The sequence below is a fragment of the Numida meleagris genome, chromosome 4, assembly GCF_002078875.1.
Source record: "Numida meleagris isolate 19003 breed g44 Domestic line chromosome 4, NumMel1.0, whole genome shotgun sequence".
Classification (NCBI taxonomy): Eukaryota; Metazoa; Chordata; class Aves; order Galliformes; family Numididae; genus Numida; species Numida meleagris.
The window spans coordinates 20,890,366-20,909,945 of NC_034412.1; the positions used below are offsets into that span (position 1 = coordinate 20,890,366).

Below are 19,580 nucleotides of genomic sequence, written 5' to 3' on the forward strand. Positions count from 1 at the left end.
CTCCTTGTTGTCTGCCTTTGAAGTGTTCTAAGTGTTCAAGTGTAAGAATCAGCGTTTGTGCTTTTTTTTTGTCAAACTTTGCATTCGAATACAGCTTTATTTTCCAGAATTTCTCTCCACTGGCCACCCTTCTGAGATTTGTGCTGGGCAAAGAAGAGAGTTCCCTATGAGAAGTGTGACAGGTTAGGGAGGATCTCTGCAGTAATTCTGTGAGCAAGGGGAGTCAGAAGTGTGTAGCTTCTCCCATAAGGAAAATTGTAGGTTATTATAAATGATTTTGGATATAGATGCTAACTTGCTAATTTAAATAGGTGTAATTAAAATATAAATAAACCCAAAGCTAGAACAAACACAAACAAAAAGTAACCCAGATGCATATTATCTTTAATAATGTCAGTGAGAGGGATGCAATTCATGTACTCTTGAAGAAAATACAAGGTAAGGTAATGGTTACAGCAGCTGGCTTCAAGTTTGCTTCACTTTTTTTTAACAACAGCCCTAAAATAATCCAATAATGAACTTTCCATGGCTGCTTTTGTGTAATACTGTAAACTTCTCGTTTTCAAATTTGAGTTTGAATCTTTACCTCTGTACACACAGAAGATCTCTAAAAATAGAGTGGATGAATGTTTTAAGTGATAGACTCGTGTATTAGATGGAGGCTTCCCCACTTCTGTAGCTGGACAAAAGAGGGAGGCATAGGCAATAACTGAGAAAAGGACAGCGTTACTGGCATAGATGAGGCTGGCATATCCTCATGGCTATACATGGCTGCCTTCATCAAAACTGCAGCATTTTGGAATGTTTTACTATTATACGTGATATTTTTTTCTTTCCAGTTGTGCCCATGCTGTTTTTTTTAACAAAACCCTGTTTTTATTCGCCTCAGGATATGGACTTCTACCTACATAGCAGAATGAACTCAAAGCAGGCCTGGAGAGGACGAGAGTTCTGGTGTGCGCTTGTCTGCCCGGATCCCCCATTGGATCTGTTTGTGTCATATGATTAAACAGCATGTTCCCAATAGTGAAAGAAAGGGAAAAAAAAAAAAGAAAAAAGCCACCCTCTGCCCTTGTGCCTGGGGTTGTAGCCACAGCTTGAGGCTTCTCGACGGGGCGAACCTGCCTCTCGTTTTTGAGCTTTGCTCAGGGACCGAACTCTTGTGTCAGATAAGCAAGCGTTTAAATGGATTTCCTGGCTGGCTGCTGCCGGAGGAAAATGTGAAACCCAGAGCAGTGCGACAGGCAAAGCTCCTGCTTCCCCATGTCTGAGCAGCGATCTGCGTTGGCTGCTGCGGGGAAGAATTTAAAGCAGCTCCTCGCCCCCGCCGCGCTGCTGCCTCATTGCCTTTGGAGCTGTCGTTTCACCGTCCTTGCTGTGCAAAGCAGCTTTGCAGTCCTCCCCGTGGAGGTGAAACATGTCAGCTGGTTGTTTTCCTGCGTTCCTGCTATAAGTAGCTGGAGTGAAGGAATGTGCAGGCAGACAGAGGCGCTGCGCGTGCCTTGGCGTGCCTAGAGTGTTAACAGTTAACTGCAGCCTCGATCAACTGAATCTCTTCCAGGTGACCGAGCGCAGCACTGTTTAGCTTCCTGCATTTGTCAATGTGAAATTACGCACTTCGCTTCCTCCTCACTGTCCTGCCGCAACTGCGCGCTGCAGTGCCTCTGCTCCCCAGCCCACACCGCCTCCTGCCTTGCCAGTGGAGAGACCCACCGCTCCCCAGCGTGTGTGCAAAAGAATGCAGGGTGTACACGGGGGCTGCTTGGTTTTTTTGTTCCCTTTATTTAATAAAAAAACTTTTTGAGGTGTTTTTTAAGTAGTCTGACAACAGGAAAAGGCTTAACGTAAAGCTCACAGGCGGAGATGGTGCAATGTTGAATCTGGAGCGAGGATGATGATTGGGAAGGGTCCCTAACAGTTGTCAGCATGCTGTCTGTAGGCAGGTGGGGTTCCCCAGAAGGCAGGGATTAGTTGTTTCTGGAGGAGTTCTGTGAGCTGCAGGAAGTCTCCGAGGTGCCTGCGGGGGTGCGGAGCACGCCGGCCATGGGCTGAGCCCAGGGCTGGGTGCTGGCCCTGGGAGGTCATGGATTGGCTTTGCTGTTGGTTTTATGCTTGCCTTTGGTCTGGTGTCGTAGACCTTCACTTTCTGCTTAGAACGCAAAGCAAATAGTGCTGGGGAGTGCTGCAAGCGTGGCTGTTTATCAGGGAAGATGAGAAAGAAAAATGTTGGTTTTAGGAAGGTCATAGTGTGACTAATCGGAGCGTCTCTTAACTTGGTCCTACAAAGTTGCTTTTGAACAGCCATGCTCACTGCGGAGCCCATGGAGTGCCTGCATGCTGCATCTCAGGAGTTTGCAGAAGGGAGGGGAGGTGCTAAAGGGCTTTAAATGCACTGCAGGGGTGTCTTATGCATTGCAATTCTTTAAAGTATCCACAAACAAATTTAAAAAAAATGAGCAGTCCAGAGCAAAGCGGTCCACGCTGCTCCTCTTTTGGGGTTTGCTGTACAACAGGATTGTAACAACCCACCTGTAACCCTTGTCTTACGCTGTGCTGCTGAAGTGTTTTCCTGAGAGCAGGACGTTGTTCCGTTTGTGTACAAAGCAGAAGGGCCAGCACTAAATCTACTGCACGGTCCCTGTTTGTATGGAACTGCTTCCTTTCCTGGAGATTGCCTGAATTCTGCATGTATTTCAGCTAGCTTTGTCTTCCGGATTTTTTTTTTTTTTGTGGAGCCAGAAGTAGTGCAGTGATTTGTTCTAACTTCCTCCTGTGATGAAAAGTAATCCTGCAGTCCTGTATTGTGACCTCTGTTACTCGACAAAATCCAGTGGGATTTGGGCACTTTTTTCCTAGACTGGAAACAACTTATCTGTGCCCTTAAATGCTGTTCTGAAGGTGTCTGTCCTTACTGCACTGTCACACAACAGCTGGCGTGCACAGAAAACTGTTTACTTTGAGAAACACACTTAAGTGTTTGGATGCATGTTGTTTTTTTAAATGTGAGGTAGTAATTATGATTTACAGTAACCAGTGGGTGATTATCTTAGATATAGTATATATTCAAAGCATTTTTTCTCTTCGTTTCCACTCCATCTTCTGGTTCTCTTCCCCTCCAGGCCTCCCAGTGGACCATTCTCAGCTCTCCTCCCTTGTGCTGAAGAGTCCCCTGGGCTTGAACCCAGCATTCCCAGTGAACCTGAACGCAGCTGGCCAGGGTTCATCTCCTCTCCTGAGCCCTGTGCTCAGTGATGCTGGCAGCGCCAGGATAGAAGAGGATGATGAGATGAAACGTAAGGTGAGACCATGACACTGCGTGTATGTACGTAATGAACTTGCTGCAGAGAGCCCCAGAGCAGCAGGGAGCTCTTCTCACCACCACTCCTTTATACTTTGGGGTGGAAACAAGAGGGACTGCTTCCCACAGGAGGTATTCTGGGGAAATGGCTGGTGTATTTGGTATAAAACACTAACGGTTTGCTTGGCACCTTCTGGACTGGAACTGTGTTACATTAGGATGTAGAAAATGCTCATCCTTCTGCTGAAACTATTTGAAAGGATGCTTGAAAACAAGTTCAGTGTTCAAAATGAAAGGCTGGTAGGAGAGATGACTTTTGGTTCTGGAAACCAATTGCTTTTGGCTGATTCAGTAATGAAAAATTATGGCACGCGCCATCGTTAAACCTGGCCTTGTCTTTGCTAACTGCTCTCATAATTAACCCGTGTCAGCTTATTGGACTGTGCTGTCTGTGTGAAGTGCTGTCACATCACAAAAATGTATTCTAAAGTAACTTAATTTACCAGCACAGAGAGTAGCATAGAGCTGTTCTTGCTTGCAGAATGCATGTGATCAGCCAGGTTTTTTTTCTCCTTGGTACCTTAGAAAGATCCCAGAGTCTTCCATTACAGTGCAAGAAAGGCTTTGTCATCTGAACTCCGTTCCTTATGGAGTCAGTGGCCATGCTGCAACCATCAAGAAGAAGCTGCCCTGTGTGCTCTTTACTCCTGCTTTCTCTACTCTCTTCTACTAATGTTATGGTCGCCTTATCTCTGTCAGGATCTTCAAGGCAAGAAGGCCAAAGGGCTGTGCTGTTTGTTCTCTTCCCCTTGCCTGCCTTTGGATACTCCTTGGTGCCAGCTTACTCACTCGTTGCATCTCAGTTTGTTCTTTCTGCAAGCGGACTTGATGTCGTGCACCATCTCCAGTAACTAGAGCACCTGATTTGTCTCCTGGATCCCAAATCCCACTCCCCTATTAATTTCCTGAAATATTTTGTGAAGTTGATGATGAGAACTTCACAAGGTTGTAAGAAGGCTTGAACGTCTTTATTCACAGACTTCCATGATGCCATTTGGCCATCATGCTGGAAAGTATCTTCAGTGAGTTAGGGGGCAATGCATGTTTTTTAGTTTGATTTGTTTATTGCCTGTCTCTTTTTTTCTCTGTTGGCCAAAAAAAGTGAGGCCTATGTAACCTGTGCCTGCTCCCAGAACAGATTGGTGCTGTTTTGAATGGGCATGGAGTTCTGTGTACCATATGTCCTGACTCTCAGCTGCTCCAAGTTCACAGCAAGTATACAGAAATCTCACAAAGAGCAAAGACGCCACTCTGCTTTTAGGGCTTCCGAAGCTTGTTTCTCCTGTGGCTGGTCACTAACACTGAGGGAACCCTCCTGTCAAAAGAAACACAACTGTGTTTTGCTCTCCTGATGCAAACCAGAAGAACAAATGAGTGCATGCACTGAGTGAGGCTGCTTCCTTTATTTATATTAGTAACATAGTAAATAGGAAATTTCACGTTTACTATTTTAGATCTTTATGCATGCAGAGTAGCCTGCTAGGCCTTAGAAAAATGTCCCTCTCTACATAATCTAGAGGGCAGTCTGCTGGGAAAGGCTTGATGAATGCCTGTCCTGCACCAGGGAAAATAACACATTCTCCCTAGCAGCTGTTACCAGGGCTCAGCACAAAGGAATTCAGTAAAGAATGGTGTAAAACAAACAAAAAATTACTTATACAATTTTTAATCACATGTGTTTTCTTTCTGACACTCATTTTGATTCAGTGCAATGACAGAACATCTGTTTTCACTGTTTCTTTGTCTCTGCTTCTATGTCCATTCTGTCCTTCTCTTTCCTTGAGACAGCAGCCTGATGTCAGGGAGAAGATGGCTGTGAAGAAGATGGAATACAGCATTTGTTAACACTGAAAAAATTTAATTTGCAAAATTGCAAGGACTTTTTCCCAGTGTAAATGTTCTTCTTTCGAGTTGTTCATGCAGAGGTTTTTATGTGGTACCCTTACAAGCATTGGAGCACTGTTGGATCTATCCTATTAACAATCAAACGTCGTTTTCCCGTAGCAAGGAAGAATGTATGTAAGATTTGAGCTTGTGCTTTGTAATAAATGGAGCATTTATATTTTAATACCTGTTGATTATTTTGTGTTCTTTCAGCGCTATCCAACTGACAAAGCATACTTCATCGCAAAGGAGATTCTTGCTACAGAACGGACATATTTAAAGGACCTGGAAGTTATTACAGTGGTAGGGGTCCTTCACTTTCTTTAATGCTTTTCTTTTCCTTGAGGTCTGTAGTCATTAATTTGGTAGAACTTGGAATTTCTTCCAAGTAACAGAAGTCCTCTGACAATGTGTAATCCTTGAGCCATGTAGCTGTGCCTTCTTTGCTTTATGGGTCCTCATGTGAGAGAGCTGATATCCTCTCTAGACTGTTATCATTACCTCAAATATCTACGTCTTAGGTAATTCTGATGTTTTTCTGAAAATTCTGGACAGAGGTTTCCTTAAGGATACCTTAAAATGTTGCTGTGCATTCAGCTTCAGCGGTTACTGTTGCTGTCAGCAGTGCTTATGATCCGGCTGTCATCATTTCAGAGAACCTTCATCTTTGTGAGTGTAGATGCCAATTTCAAAGAGAATTAAGGATGCATAGGATTTTGAAAGGTTTAGCCCTTTTTTTCTCTCTCCTTATTTTAAGGAGGGAAGGAAGCCCAGTGTAGATGGGTGAGTCCTTATTTGGATGACGCTCATTTCCAACTCTTTAAGAGCTGTTTGTTTACTTACTTCAGGCTTGAACGCAATGGCTACTGTGTTTCTATAAATTATTGTCCTAATTTCATGAAGGAGAAGTTTGTGCACGTTATGCCGTACAGCGTCAGTTGAGGTACCTTGTGAAAACTCAGCGAGCATCATCTCACGGAGATCCCTCCTACAGACTTACCAGAACTTTTTCTAAAAGGCCGGGGAGCACCTTGCACCTCAGAGGACTTCTGGCATGTTCATGTCCCTGCCAGAAAGCTGAGACTTAGGGGTGATTTTAAAAGTGTAGTATGTGACACACAACGGAGTGTCTGCAGCTACTAAGTAAGCCTCAGATTTGTAATGTCTGGAAGGAAACATGGCTTAGTGGGGCAGTATTGGTGGTAGGTGGATGGCTGGACTCAATGATCTTGGAGGTCTGTTCCAACCTTGGTGATTCTGTCAAAGGAATTAAGTCTTTTCCTCTTTCTCAGATTACGTCTTCCCTAAATATTTCTCCTTCCTTTCTGCTATGTCTCTGAGCTCATGCTTTCTCCTTCCCCATCCCTGCAAAAGCAGAAATGTCTATGCTGCTGATAGATCTCTTAAATAGGAAAAAAAATAATGTAATCTGTGATTGTTCCTGCAGTGGTTTCGCAGTGCGGTTATCAAGGAGAATGCGATGCCAGAGGGCCTCATGACATTACTCTTCTCTAACATAGACCCAATTTATGAGTTTCACCGAAGCTTTCTGAAGGAGATCGAGCAGAGGCTTTCGCTCTGGTAAGCATCAAAGTGCACTGCGTGGGCAACAATCAGGGAGGGCCCTTTCCTGCATCCTCACATTACAGGCATACTCATGAGCAGAAATAACAATTATGTAAACAATTGAGGAAAAGTACTTTAATAAATCAGAATTTTAAGTAATGGCTAAATACATCTTTCAAGCACTGTCTTATACTCACGCTCCTGTATTCATCTAAATTAGATGCCCAGACCAAAGTTTTCATTATATAACTTGGTGTTTCTCTGGCCTTAGAAAAGAGAAGGAACACAAAGTCAAACAGATAATGTGTGCATTTTTCCAATACCTTCCAGTTAATAAATCTCCAGGTGAAAATCTGGAAAACGCTTTTTTGTAATTAAAATTAGATTCTTGCAGCACTATTTATTTTAAAGAGCATGCTTCTAGTTTTTTTTAACCTTTATATTGCTTTCTCCTGGCCTAGGGTGTAATGTATTAAGATATTCACTACCATTCAAAAGGAGGTGCTTTACCCTCCTCCTGGTGCTGTTGAAAAATTAGGTGATTTTTGTTCTTTTTGCATTGGTGAATCGAGCTGCTGTATGTACCTGAGTATTCCAATACACTTGGAAAGCTTTCTGCTCTGGAGAAGAACAATCCAGGTCATTGTATAAGATTAAAGCAACCTGAATCTGAAGTAAGGGAAATGGAAATAATACAGTCAACGACGCACAAGCAAAAATAAATTCATAAATTTGGGTGGGATCATAATTATGACATTTACTCAGAAGCCTGAAAGGTTGAACTCTGTCATAGACTTTCAGGCAAATTCTTTTCTATTCTATTCTCCGTTTCCCAAGATTGGCTTTTGGTTTTGTTATTCTATGCAGCTTCCACGGAGGCAATGGCACTGAAATGGATAGAGGTGGGTTTAACGTTAGCTCTGCTTCCTTCACTTAGCAGAAACACGCAGGTAGCTAGAAAGCCTTTCATAGAGATTGTGTCTTGAAGGAAAGGAGGGCTTGGAGGGAGGAAATAGAAATGTCTTCCTTTCTCACGGACTGCGCCTTCTTACTTCATCTTTATGTTTCAGGGAAGGAAAAGCGAATGCCCACGTGAAAGGAGATTATCAGCGCATTGGAGATGTCATGCTCAGGAACATGCGTACTCTGAAGGTAGCTAAAGGATTTGGATAACAGAGGGCTGGGGCTATTGGTTCCTTTCTTCCTGTTGGCAAGGATGGTAGTTCAAGGTTCAGGATTTTAACTTGAAGCGACTTGCAAACAATTACTGCTGCTAAACAAGTTCAAAATAAAACAGAATATTTACAACAGGGCTTTATATGAGGGTTGCTTGTTTTCCGCCTGTGTTTACTTTGGGGAAAGGCTGTGTGCTTGTTAGTTACTCAGCAGAAGACAAAAATATTTAAGTAGCTTCACTATGTTTCTATCTGTACACAACTGTAACTATCCCCTATGGAGACACTGATTCATGAGGTTGATTAATTAATCCAAACATTCCTAACTGTGGAGTATGTTCTGAAATGAGGACACCTTTGTGATTGAGGACCTTAGTCGGCCAGGTATGATTGTGCTGTGGTAGTGGAATTCTTATCGTTGCGAAATCTATAGCAGGCTCTTTTCCCTTTTTTATGCGATTCAGCAGGAGTTTACGAGTTACTTGCAGAAGCATGATGAGGTCCTGACAGAACTGGAGAAAGCAACCAAACGCCTGAAGAAACTGGAAATGGTTTATAAGGAGTTTGAGCTGCAGAAAGTTTGCTATCTGCCACTCAACACTTTTCTGCTCAAGCCAATCCAGCGGCTGATGCACTACAAGCTGATCCTGGGGAGGCTTTGCAAGCACTACACAGCGGAGCACCGGGACTTTGCAGATTGCCGGAGTGAGTGAGCGCTCAGCTGTACATGTGCTGGCCAGGGTCCCGTGCCCTGGTACCTAAAAGGCTTGGCAGGTACCCTGTGGGAGACAGCAAGCTTTGCAGCTGCACATTCAGTGTAAATTCTCCTTTTCTCCTCTCAAGACCTCTCTTATTCTCCCATGCAACGGTGAGAAATACTCAGAATTTTTTGATTTGGATTGCTGAAAGCAAAGCTGCCAAATGTATTCTCTAATTTAAATATCCAAGAAGGGAAGTACAGCATATCAAGTAGAAAAGCAGAAAAGTGTCAGTTTCAGATTCAGTTTTCCAGGGATAGCCTTGGTTCGTCTCCTCATTCTGATCCCATTGGCAACCATTTCCCCCACAGATGCCCTGAAGGAAGTCACGGAGATGACCTCCCAGCTACAGCACAGCCTTATCCGCTTGGAGAATTTCCAGAAACTGACAGAGCTGCAGCACGACTTGATTGGTATAGACAATCTCACAGCGCCTGGTCGGGTAAGTAACCCTGCTGAGTTTTTGAAGTCTTTGTTGTTTTTATGACCAAGGTGTTGCATTTCAACGTGTTGTTCACCACACATCACCACCGCCTTTACCGCATTCGTGGGATGACTGCAAAGGCTTTGGTTAATAATTGTCTTCATAGCAGGTCATGTTTAGCTCCTGATATGTTAGGGAAGTAGATCGAAAATGCTTCTGCTTCAACTCCAGCCACAGTTTCATGTTTTCAATGGGGCAGAAACTGGTTCTACCAGAGTGCAGGGCTCTGTGTTTGAGCAGGAAGCAGAATGTCATGTACTCAACAAAAGCCCACTATCAGCCTTGCTTATGTATGTCTGATAGGATCTTTTTGTGGACATAGCAATGGTGAGAGGTGCATTACTAGACAAAAGTGCTATTGGTGACTGTTTCTGTAAGAGTGCCTTTAGTTCCTCCTTGGTTTTCTGTTTGTTTTTGCTAGATGTACTGAGCATAAGTACAGGAGCATCGCTTATGCTTTTGGGATGTGATGGCAGTCACTGCAATGGGATGTAAGTGTAACAGGTGAACTGCTGAAATCCAACAGGACCTCTGCTCCTTTTCCTTCTCTTGCTTCTCTGATTTAAATGCTGGCTGCAGTAAGGATCTGATTCACATGACAAAGCAGAAGGAAAGGTGGTGTTTGGCATTAAACAAATCTGTTGGGGGATCACTGCTGGGCACCAATCGACATCTGTATGCTCTGGGATGAAAACAAAGAACCATCAGAATTCTGTGTGGTTGGAGAAGTTGAAGCTTTGCCTTACTTTTTCTTTTCCTCGGCAGGAATTTATCCGGGAAGGTTGCTTGTACAAGCTCACTAAAAAGGGTTTACAGCAGCGGATGTTCTTTCTGGTGAGTGCTGCTTCTGCTGTTCTACAGAGTGTTCAGGGCCTTCAAGATAAAGCGGTTGTGAAAGTGTTTTTGTGTGCTTATGATGGAAACCAGCAGTGATAACTGAAAACTCATTCTGAGGTGGTGGTTGTTTATTGTAATACAGAGAGTGACTGTGATCATGCTGTCTGCTCAGCCTGTTTCCTTGACGGCAGAGAGTTTCATCAGAATCTGTAAACTTAATTTCCTCTCTTGTAAATAATAGTTTTAATAAATAAGTAAACGTTGTTTGTAAATGTTTTAAGGAGAGCAGGCCGAAGTGATGGAGAAACGTTTTCCATGTGTCTGTAGCATTTAAACAGCAGATCTGAAAAATGTGAATAATACTTGGTACTGCCTGCTGTCCTCAGAACCAATTGTATTCTTCCTCTGTTTTTCAGTTCTCAGATATGTTACTTTACACAAGCAAAGGGGTCACAGGGACAAATCAGTTCAAAATTCACGGCCATCTTCCTCTGCATGGCATGCTGGTAAGTGGTCTCAAGTTGCAAAGACATTTCCTTATGCACCGTGATGCTTTCAGGCAGGTTGGAGCATTCTTTCAAAACTGGAAGGACTGAAGCAGCAGGCTGCCCCAGGCTCATGGGAGCAGCTGTGCCCCGCTGAGCATGGACTGGACCTTCACGTGCCTCAGCCTGTGTGCTAAACAAAGACTTGTCTGCAGGCAATAAGCTTATCCCTTCTATCTCATTAGCAAAACAGCTGGAGCACGTTTGACCATTCATTTTCACAGTGCAGTGAGTCTGATCTGGGAATATGGATTTGTCCGGGCATTTTTTTGCAATGCAAATGCCTAGGCATAAAATCAATCATCCTGTGTCCCCACCCCCATGTTCTAATGGGACTGTTGTTTCTGTGTTTGATTTGCAGCTGATAGTGCTTGACCCACCGGTAAGTAATAGGCTAAATCCTATTCAGGATCCTCTTTTTCTCACCCTGCTACATGTTGTGTTGTGCAGCTAGAGATACATCAGTAGAAAGACACAATACAGCTTTAAATATAGAGCCAAAATAGTCTTAAAGTAGGTGGTATTTGTTTAGAAAAAAAGTAGCTGTTTTGCAATTACTGCTACTGTGTTGTAATGATACTGAGGTTCAAATTCATAGCCAGCCAACGAGTGGTTTTTGGTGTTTATCAGTCACTAAGCCGTGATGAGAAAAACCTTTTATTTTTTTCCTGCAGGTGGAGGAGAGTGAGAATGAATGGGCCGTCCCACACTGCTTCACAATCTATTCAGCACAGAAGACCATAGTAGTGGCAGCAAGGTAACATCTATTTTCCTCTGTGTGCGTAGATTTGAGAGAGTCCTTCTCCAAAGAGTCGTCGTTTGTTCGGTGCAGAGCCACCAGGGCTGTTCCACATGTCCTCTGGAAAGCACAACTTCAAAACAAATGCATGACACTTCACAATTCCTTTATCAGCTCCGTGTTTCAGGAAGGAGTATTTTGTCAGCCCATGCCTGTTCCCAAGTGTGGGAATGCTCAGGAATTCCATTTGCAAGCATGGTCAAAAATGCAAGCAAAGAGGATGAGTTGCACATTTAGAGGTGCTTTATACGAGCAGATTTTGCTTATATGCAGTGGTTATCTCCCTGTAATTTGCTTTTCCATACCTGGTCACAGTGGAATACATAAGCTAGCACACAAATCATGCAGGCTTTAACTGAGCTGTTAATCAGGCAGCGCTTTAACTAACCTTGAATAAATCCATCTGAGCATGGTGTAATTCCCTTTGGTACTCTGAGGTATGAATTTTTTTGATCTTTACCTTAACCTGATAAGGAGAAGGTGTGCAAAATGTTTGACTAAGTCTGCTCCTTTTTAGTTCAGCACTTTGCATTCGGTGTCTAAACACTGTACACATCTGTATTTTGGTGATATTCTTCAACACTATTCTGGTTTTGCCCACAGTCTCCCAACCTGAGTGTGTGACTGTATACAGCACTTTGCAACGCAATTGTGCATGTAAGAGGAGGGGAAGAAAAAGAAATGCCCCAGGCATGTGGCAATGTCCAGAGGAAGACCTTACTCTGTAGCATACTGACAAATATAGATACACGTATATGAGCTATAGAGTTCTTACCCTGTACTCATGTCACGAGCCATATAACCAGTAATAGAAACTGCGTGGGTTCAAAGAATTCCTCATCTTCCTGCACTCTGTATTTTACTTGCTTGAAGTGAAAAGTAAATGATAAATCCCCTTTAAAAGGTGTACTGTCTTTCAGGTTGCCTTTTATTCCTCAAAAAGTTATTTTCAGCGTGGTTATACCACCCATCTCCGAAGTGCTTTCGTTAATACTCTTTTAGAGTGAAAACATGATTTCATGTTTGAAGTAGTCCATCAGCTATTGGCAAGCAGTGATGGTCTAGCCCAGTTATGCTGCTGAGTCTGGTAGCTCTGAAGGAGAATATTATGTGGCCCTATGGCTTTCTATTCATTCGGTCTCTTGCGAAGTCCAAGTTTTAAAATGGTTCTTTTAAACTTGTTCCAAGGCTCCGGATAGCGGTGAAGGCTCTGGGCTGGGCCGGTCATCACCATTCACACTGTTTGTCTTGCAGCACCCGCTTGGAGATGGGGAAGTGGATGGAAGACCTAAATATGGCAATTGAAATGGCCAAGAAATCCACTGAGAAATCTGACATGCTTCTGGACAACTCCGTATGCAACCGCTCCAACAGTAAGTGGTGTTTCCCACACTCTTGAAAATAGTCAGGTGTTGAGTCCTTTTCAGTTTTCCCCTAGTAAATTTGATGATGCAAATGGAGTATTTTATAATTCCTACGGTAATGGAGAGCTCTTGTGCTCTTGTCATGTTTTAGTTAAAGTTAATATGCTCGTCTTCCGAGGCTGATGCTCCTGGTAGCTTTAAATGCAGCAGAAATGGTCCAGCTGCTGAATCCTTGATTTTATAAGGTCCTTATTTGTCTCTTACATAGACATTTTCTCCATGTAACCAAGCAGTCTGTTTTCTTGTCCATAAATTCGGCAGTGTCTTTAGAGATCAACAAATTCTATTATACCCCAGAACTCTCATGCCTGTCTCTGGCGTTGCTATGAATGTGCTGAAATGTGTAGTGTCCCTCCCTGGAGCACTTTCTGTTCCTCGCTAAGGATCAACTGAAGATAAAGCGTGGGGGTTTTGTTTGGTGCTTGATTTGTTGCGTGTCTTTTTCCCCACACTATCGAGTCAGCTGCCCCAAGCAGAGCTGAGTAATGGAAGCCAAAATGAGCAGCTCAGAGTGGCTCTGAGGAGCTGTAACATTCAAGTTGTTGTATTTTAAAACTGAACCATCGCAAGAGGAAAAAAAACAAACACCATTCTTTTCCAGAGGAATGCCTGCTTCTCTTGCTCTGTATTGTGCAGTTTTCTTAAACCGCTGCTGAATTCTCCTCCCCTAGGATCCTCTGATGAGGTCTCTCTAGAACAGGAGTCCGAAGATGACATACACTCTTCCCGTAGCTCCTTGGACAGGCAAAGCCACCACCGTGCCAACACAACCATGCACGTGTGCTGGTACCGCAACACAAGCGTCTCCATGGCTGACCACAGTGTGGCTGTCGAGGTACCGCGGGGCGCAGCTCTCGCCCCTCGCTCTGTCCATCTCGGCTGCCTCAGCCTCTGCTCATCCTCCACTACGTGTTCCACTTTGCATTTCTGCTGTCCGTGGGAGAGCATGGACGATTAAAAGACCGCTGCATGTCTGCTCATCTTCATGCATGTCTGTGTGTCTTTTTGCTCTCAGCCCTTGGTGTGGCTCGATGCAGCACTGCTGGCGTGTTTTGGTACTGGTCCTGCAGCCTCTAAGGCAGATGTCTGCTCAGTGTGCTGCTGGCAGCTGCACCTCAGGTGTGCTTTAGGTGGCAGTTTGCAGGGCTCGTTGGGTAGGAGCCTTCCTGGAGGCTGGCATGCTTGGAAGGCATCCAGAAGTGGGAAATACCCTAAGTGCCATAAAGAGAAAAAGAAGGTCACTCAGTAGTCAAACAGTAGTGAGTCGGGGTACTGCATCTATACATGTGTACCTTCCTGGCCCTGCAGTTAGGGCACTTCAGTGGAAGGTGTTGAAGTTGGGCACTGAAGCTTCTGGGTTTTCAGAAACCATTTTTCATTGTGCACCAGTCAGTAAGGAGCTCCTGCAGGTGTTACATTGGCTCATGGTCTGGAAGCTGGACACCTCAGCCAGCAAAGTGGTTTCTATTGGAGGGAAGAAACCTTCTTTTCCATGATGGTATACCTGGGAAGGATACATCATTGCTCTTCTGTGTCCTTATAATGAAACCTGCCCGCCACAGGTTCTGGGAACTAACATGTGAGTTCTTCCAGCACCTTCTTGCCTCGTTCCGTTCCATGTTCTAACACCATCACTTTTTTCACAATCCATTTTCCTTTAACAGACACTTCTGTGGCATCACTTTTCTTACCCTAATGTTCTGTTTTTCTCTTTCTCTCCCCCTTTTCTCTGCTCAGTTTTCTGCTCTCTTGCTGTTTCTCCAGAGCTTCCTCCTCGCTATTTGCTGGGTCAGGCCCAACGACCCAACACAATCACCCATGTTTGTTGGTACCGGAACCAGAGCCTGTCCCTGTCTGATTACCTGTGCATGATCCAGGTAAAACCCTCTCATGTTCTGTGCTGGTGGGAGGAGCTGTGGGATGCCAAATGAAGGTGACATCTTGCTCGGTGAACCCACGTGTTGTGTTAGCATGAGGTTCAGCCAGCAGCAGCTGTGATGCTGCCTCATTGATGCAGGATTTCCTCCTATTTCTGCTTCTCAGAAGGGTTCTTTGTGTAATTCTGCTGTGTGCGCACTGTCTTTCTCTCCAATTACGATCCATTAGCTTTCATCCTGTGCCATAGGTTTCCTTGCCTCGTGGCACAGATGCTGCGGACTGATCCTGGGGTGCGTTCGTGACCGTGCAGCACTCCCCTGCAGCTCGCTTCCCTTTGGGGCTTGGCTTTGTGCAGCTGCTGTGTTCTGTCCACAGCTCTGGCTTTCATCATCAGCCTTTGTTTCTTCTCTGCTTTATTCTCCTTCTCAAGCAGTGTCTTGTACTTGGGTTTTTGGTTTTTTTTTTTTTTTTTGCATGTTAAAAAAAAAAGTAGGAGAGGAGTGAGAAAAGGTGAATAAAGGATGAATGCCCTTGTGGCTGTCACTGTTTTCTGGCCATATATGGCAGGGGACAGGGCTGGCCATAGGGAATGAGTCGGGGTTGCTGGGCTGTGCACTGCCTGGCAGAATGCTGGGAGCCAGTGAGCACTTAGAACTCCGTATTAGTGGAATGCACTGGAATAGAACACAGCTGTGTGCGGAACTGGTCAGCTGAAGATGCATTCAGTCACTATATGTAATCATAGAATCATTAAGGCTGGGAAAGACCTCTCAGATCCCCAGGTCCAACCCCAGCCCACCCCACCATGCCCACTGACCATGTCCCTCAGTGCCTCATCTCCAGGGCTCTGGAGCCACCTCCAGGGACAGTGACTGCCCCACCTCCCTGGGCAGCTGTGCCAGTGCCTCACCACTGTGAGGTAATGTGCCGGAGGCCATTTAAAACATGGGAATAAGGGCTGTTATTGTTATAGGCAGAGCAGTTATATCGAGAGGCTTGGGGTTTCTGACTGCAGCAGCTGACTTTCTCTTGAGGACAGCAGTCAGTCGTTTCATGGCAGCTTTCTGTTTGTTCTGTGCTAGAACCAGCTCTCTGGGTACCTGCTGAGGAAGTTCAAGAACAGCAATGGCTGGCAGAAACTCTGGGTCGTCTTCACCAACTTCTGTCTGTTCTTCTACAAAACACACCAGGTGAGCACATGGCTGTGCGCTGATGGGGGGAATCTGTAGACCCTTTGTTTTCGGCTCCAGGTGCTTCTCCTTGCAATCTGAAGGAGAGCAGCAGGTGAATGGTTGGTAGCACTTAATGAAGCCAAGTCTCTGTAGGGCTACAGGCCCTTCTTGCAGGATTTAATCAGGATTTGTTAATGGTACTTACCTTCAGCATTCGAGGGGAAGGATGTCTCGTAACACCCTGACTAGAGGAGCTCAGCAAGTGAGCAGCCTTTGGTCTGTCTGTTTCTCACTTGGGGCTGCAGCACAGTCACCAGTTGCACAGGCATTTCTCTGCCCATGGTGCACTCAGCGCCTGGTTTTGTAACGAGCTGTGCAGTGCATCGTGCCTCTTCATCTTATTAATCCCCATGCCTGTTTATTTTATTCAGGCTTCCTGAGGGCACGTTTCTTTGGGGAAGGATGTTTTAATGTTCACGTTGGGTCGTGCTTGGAATTTCAGAGACACAGTGATGGGGGGGGGGAAGTGGGGAGCCCAGGAGGCAGCAGAGACAGGAACAGCAGCAAGTCACTTTGTGAAGGTGGTGCAGGGGGTTGGGGAGATGTTAGCATCCACCACAGGCTTCGTGAGAGATAAAGGCAGCTCCTCCTCCATCCCTTCCAAAGCAAAACCATGAAGCCCCTAGCAGCACAGTACAGCAGGGCATTCCTGATGGGCTGGCTGCTGCAGAGCTGCGTGCAGGCTGCCTGGTGCTCAGGCCGTGCTGTTGGGCTGTTGCAGGACGATTATCCCCTGGCCAGCCTCCCGCTGCTTGGCTACGCGGTCAGCTCCCCTGTGGAGGCCGATGGCATTCAGAAGGATTACGTCTTCAAGCTGCAGTTCAAATCCCATGTGTATTTCTTCAGGGCCGAGAGCAAATACACCTTTGAGAGGTAATTTTATGTTTTCTTAATATATATTTCTCAGTATATAGCATGCTGTTAACTCACTGGTTGTAATGCAGAGCCCTGTCTTTGCTCCTCACTATTTCCTACTTTGAGGGACCGTACAGAACACCCAACACACTCCCACTGAAGAAGTTTCCTTCCTCCCCTACCCATAAGCATCCTCTCGCAGGGAAAGGCTGTGGTTACACCCAGGGCTGTAGGCTCTGCTCTGTCTCAGGGGTCTGGAGCTGTTCAAAACCCTCACATTGCTTTGTGCCTTGCAGGGTTGTTTTTTTGGAGTGTTCTTTTAGTGAGAAAGCATCATGTACTTTCCCTTCCTTGGGAAAGCAGCACACGCTTGTGAGCAGCACCCATAGCAGCTACCTGAGAAAGCAGAGTTGTGCTCTTTAATCCATTCGTTTCATGCAGCAACTTCTATCTAATTCACTGTTGATGTTTGTCTTGCTTTCTTCATTGTTGCTTTTTTTCCATACGAGCAAGTCATTTCTTGTAAGAAAAGCAATCCATCTGACTAAGGGAAATACTGCCAGCCTGTCCTCTACATTAAATATTTTCTGTACAGTTCTAAGAGAACACAATGTGCTCTAATAAGAGCTCTTGAACTCAGAGCATTGTTCCTTGAGCAGGCAACCACATTTGCAGTGTATTTGCCACAGCTCAAGCACTCATTTGAAGAACTAGCTCATTTACTAAAACAGGATAAGTAGTTCCCTTAAAAAAATAGAGAGAGAGAGAGGAAAGGTGGAGAACAGATGTCTTGTGAGGTTTGGTGAAAGTAATACACACTCTAACAAAAGCATGAGCTTGTGTTGGTGAGTGAGGGGCTGAGCACTCCTACTGCCCTGTTCCTCCTCTCTTGCCAGGTGGATGGAGGTGATCAAGAGGGCCACCAGCTCCCCAGCCAGGTCGAGCCTTTTGCTTCCGAAGGACGAGAAGGATCGGCACACGGACTGAAGGGAGCAGAGCTGGATCTCTGCCATAAACATCGCTAAGAGGCAGGTGAAACAGGAGTCTGGGGAGGTGATAAAGCAGAGAACCAGGAAGCTCATTTCCACCTGGTATGGAACCGGAGAACTTGGGAGCTGCAGACAGGGATTAAGCCCATTCCGAATGGTGTGGGAGAGGGTCACGACTGCTCCAGTTGAACCTACTTAGAGAGAAGCTAACAGCTGCAGAGCTTTGGTGTGTACACGTTGCGGAAGGTGTACTGCTCCGATTGTACAGTAATGCCCTTGCCTGCCCTGAAGGCAAATGCCACCTTGTTTTCACATTTTGACTGGATGGTCAGCATACATGGGGAAAGCAGCAGCTGTTGGGGGGTGAGTGGTTTGCAGCTGCTGGCAGCAGGCTTGCTGGCTCCCAGGAGTTCCCTTCCTCGATGCTCACGGCTGGCTCCAGCCACGGCCCCGCTGCTGTTCATGCCAGCCGGCTCGCTGGCCTTAGACTAACAGGGTCCCACAGCTGTTATTAGCTTAACGGGTGTGTTTTGAACAGAAACAGCAGCTCTTGCAGAACAGTTCTGCTACTCAGAGGCTGCCAAGGCAGCAGTTTTCCAGGGGAAGTGTAAACCCCTGCTGAGCTGCTGAGGTGTCAGCACACTGTGGGTTGGGGCAGGTGGGGTGTGTGGTTTCTCCTCTGAACTCTGCTATGGTGCATGCCGAGAGGGTCACTTGCTATTCTCATATCACAGCTCCAGAGTTCCTTTATCTGACTGTAGGTGTTACTTAAGGCATGGGATGGCAAACACTTCACCCCTGTGTGAATGATATTTTCAAGGCATTTAAGCAATATAGGAGAACAAGCTTCTCGGAAAGTCACTGTTGCTTGTGCTTCTGTGTCATGTAAAGACTTTCGAAAATTCCTTTTCTTACCTTTTAAATATCGAGTGGGAACCATCTTCTATTTCTCGTGAAGGTGTAAAAGTCACTGGATTCTAGATGGAGCGTTAGTGTGCGAGGACTCTATTAAATCTCTATTAACGCTGATGTGGTTGCAGTTTGTTGTTTTCACAAAGCTGTCACATTTGGTTGCTTCCACAGAAGGACTGAAATAAGGTAAATGCCGTCAAATGCTGTTGGACGTGGTTTTGAGGGGCTCTAGGTATTCTGCTTTTATTTTAGTATTTGGGTAGTAGAAAAAGGACCCATGAGTTGGTGTAGTGAAAGAAAAAGGAAAGTGCTGCATGTTGTGCGGACAGAGGATTGCTGAGATCCCTGCGAACAGGGGAAGTACGGAGGCTGGCCTGTGCCAACTCCAGGACTTTAAGTTATGGTCTACAGTGCCTCGTGGGATGGGGGCTGCGGGCAGGTAGGGGCTTTAAGAGAGGTTTCCCCGATTGCTCACAGGGCATTTGCATTACAGAGAGGACAGGTGACTGCAGATCCACTCTTCACTGCCACTGTTGCGATGACCATTGTCCTGTGTAATTTAAATGTACTTAATTTATTAGTGTCTCCATTTTTTAACAATTAACTGTTGCAGGTGAACACGTGTGGATTGACCGAGTGTATTACAACCAGCTGAGTATGTCATGGAAGTAAATAGCATCTTGATATAAAATGATTTCAGCCTCTTCTTCCTGCCAGGTGCAGTGGAGCACTGCACATGTGCTGTGAAGGGTATACTGGAGAGCCTGGCTCACTGGGCACTGCTAGGAGCAGCACGAGGCAGGAGGATGCATGGAAAGACAATGCAAAGAAACTGCAGCTTGAACAAATACTTTTTACCTGGTAATAAAAAGTTACACCCCAGC

The 19,580-nt window shown here is 45.3% G+C and overlaps 1 protein-coding gene across 8 annotated transcripts in view; it reads left to right on the forward strand.

Annotated features, from left to right (window-relative positions):
- Positions 1-19,578, forward strand: part of FARP2 (FERM, ARH/RhoGEF and pleckstrin domain protein 2) — a 63,116-nt gene extending 43,538 nt beyond the window's left edge. For 4 of the 8 annotated variants that reach the window (XM_021396874.1, XM_021396880.1, XM_021396875.1 and 1 more), the window contains exons 14-27: positions 3,120-3,298; positions 5,456-5,545; positions 6,690-6,823; positions 7,879-7,960; positions 8,448-8,688; positions 9,053-9,183; positions 9,991-10,059; positions 10,479-10,568; positions 11,282-11,364; positions 12,661-12,779; positions 13,502-13,665; positions 15,791-15,898; positions 16,662-16,813; positions 17,692-18,813. In XM_021396874.1, coding sequence (XP_021252549.1) covers positions 3,120-3,298; positions 5,456-5,545; positions 6,690-6,823; positions 7,879-7,960; positions 8,448-8,688; positions 9,053-9,183; positions 9,991-10,059; positions 10,479-10,568; positions 11,282-11,364; positions 12,661-12,779; positions 13,502-13,665; positions 15,791-15,898; positions 16,662-16,813; positions 17,692-17,782 — 1,733 coding nt within the window. In that variant the 3' untranslated portion in view covers positions 17,783-18,813. Of the gene's footprint in view, positions 1-3,119; positions 3,299-5,455; positions 5,546-6,689; positions 6,824-7,878; positions 7,961-8,447; positions 8,689-9,052; positions 9,184-9,646; positions 9,717-9,990; positions 10,060-10,478; positions 10,569-11,281; positions 11,365-12,660; positions 12,780-13,501; positions 13,666-15,790; positions 15,899-16,661; positions 16,814-17,691; positions 18,814-19,309 lie in introns of those variants that run through there. The other 4 variants (XM_021396877.1, XM_021396878.1, XM_021396879.1 and 1 more) reach the window with 4 other exon arrangements.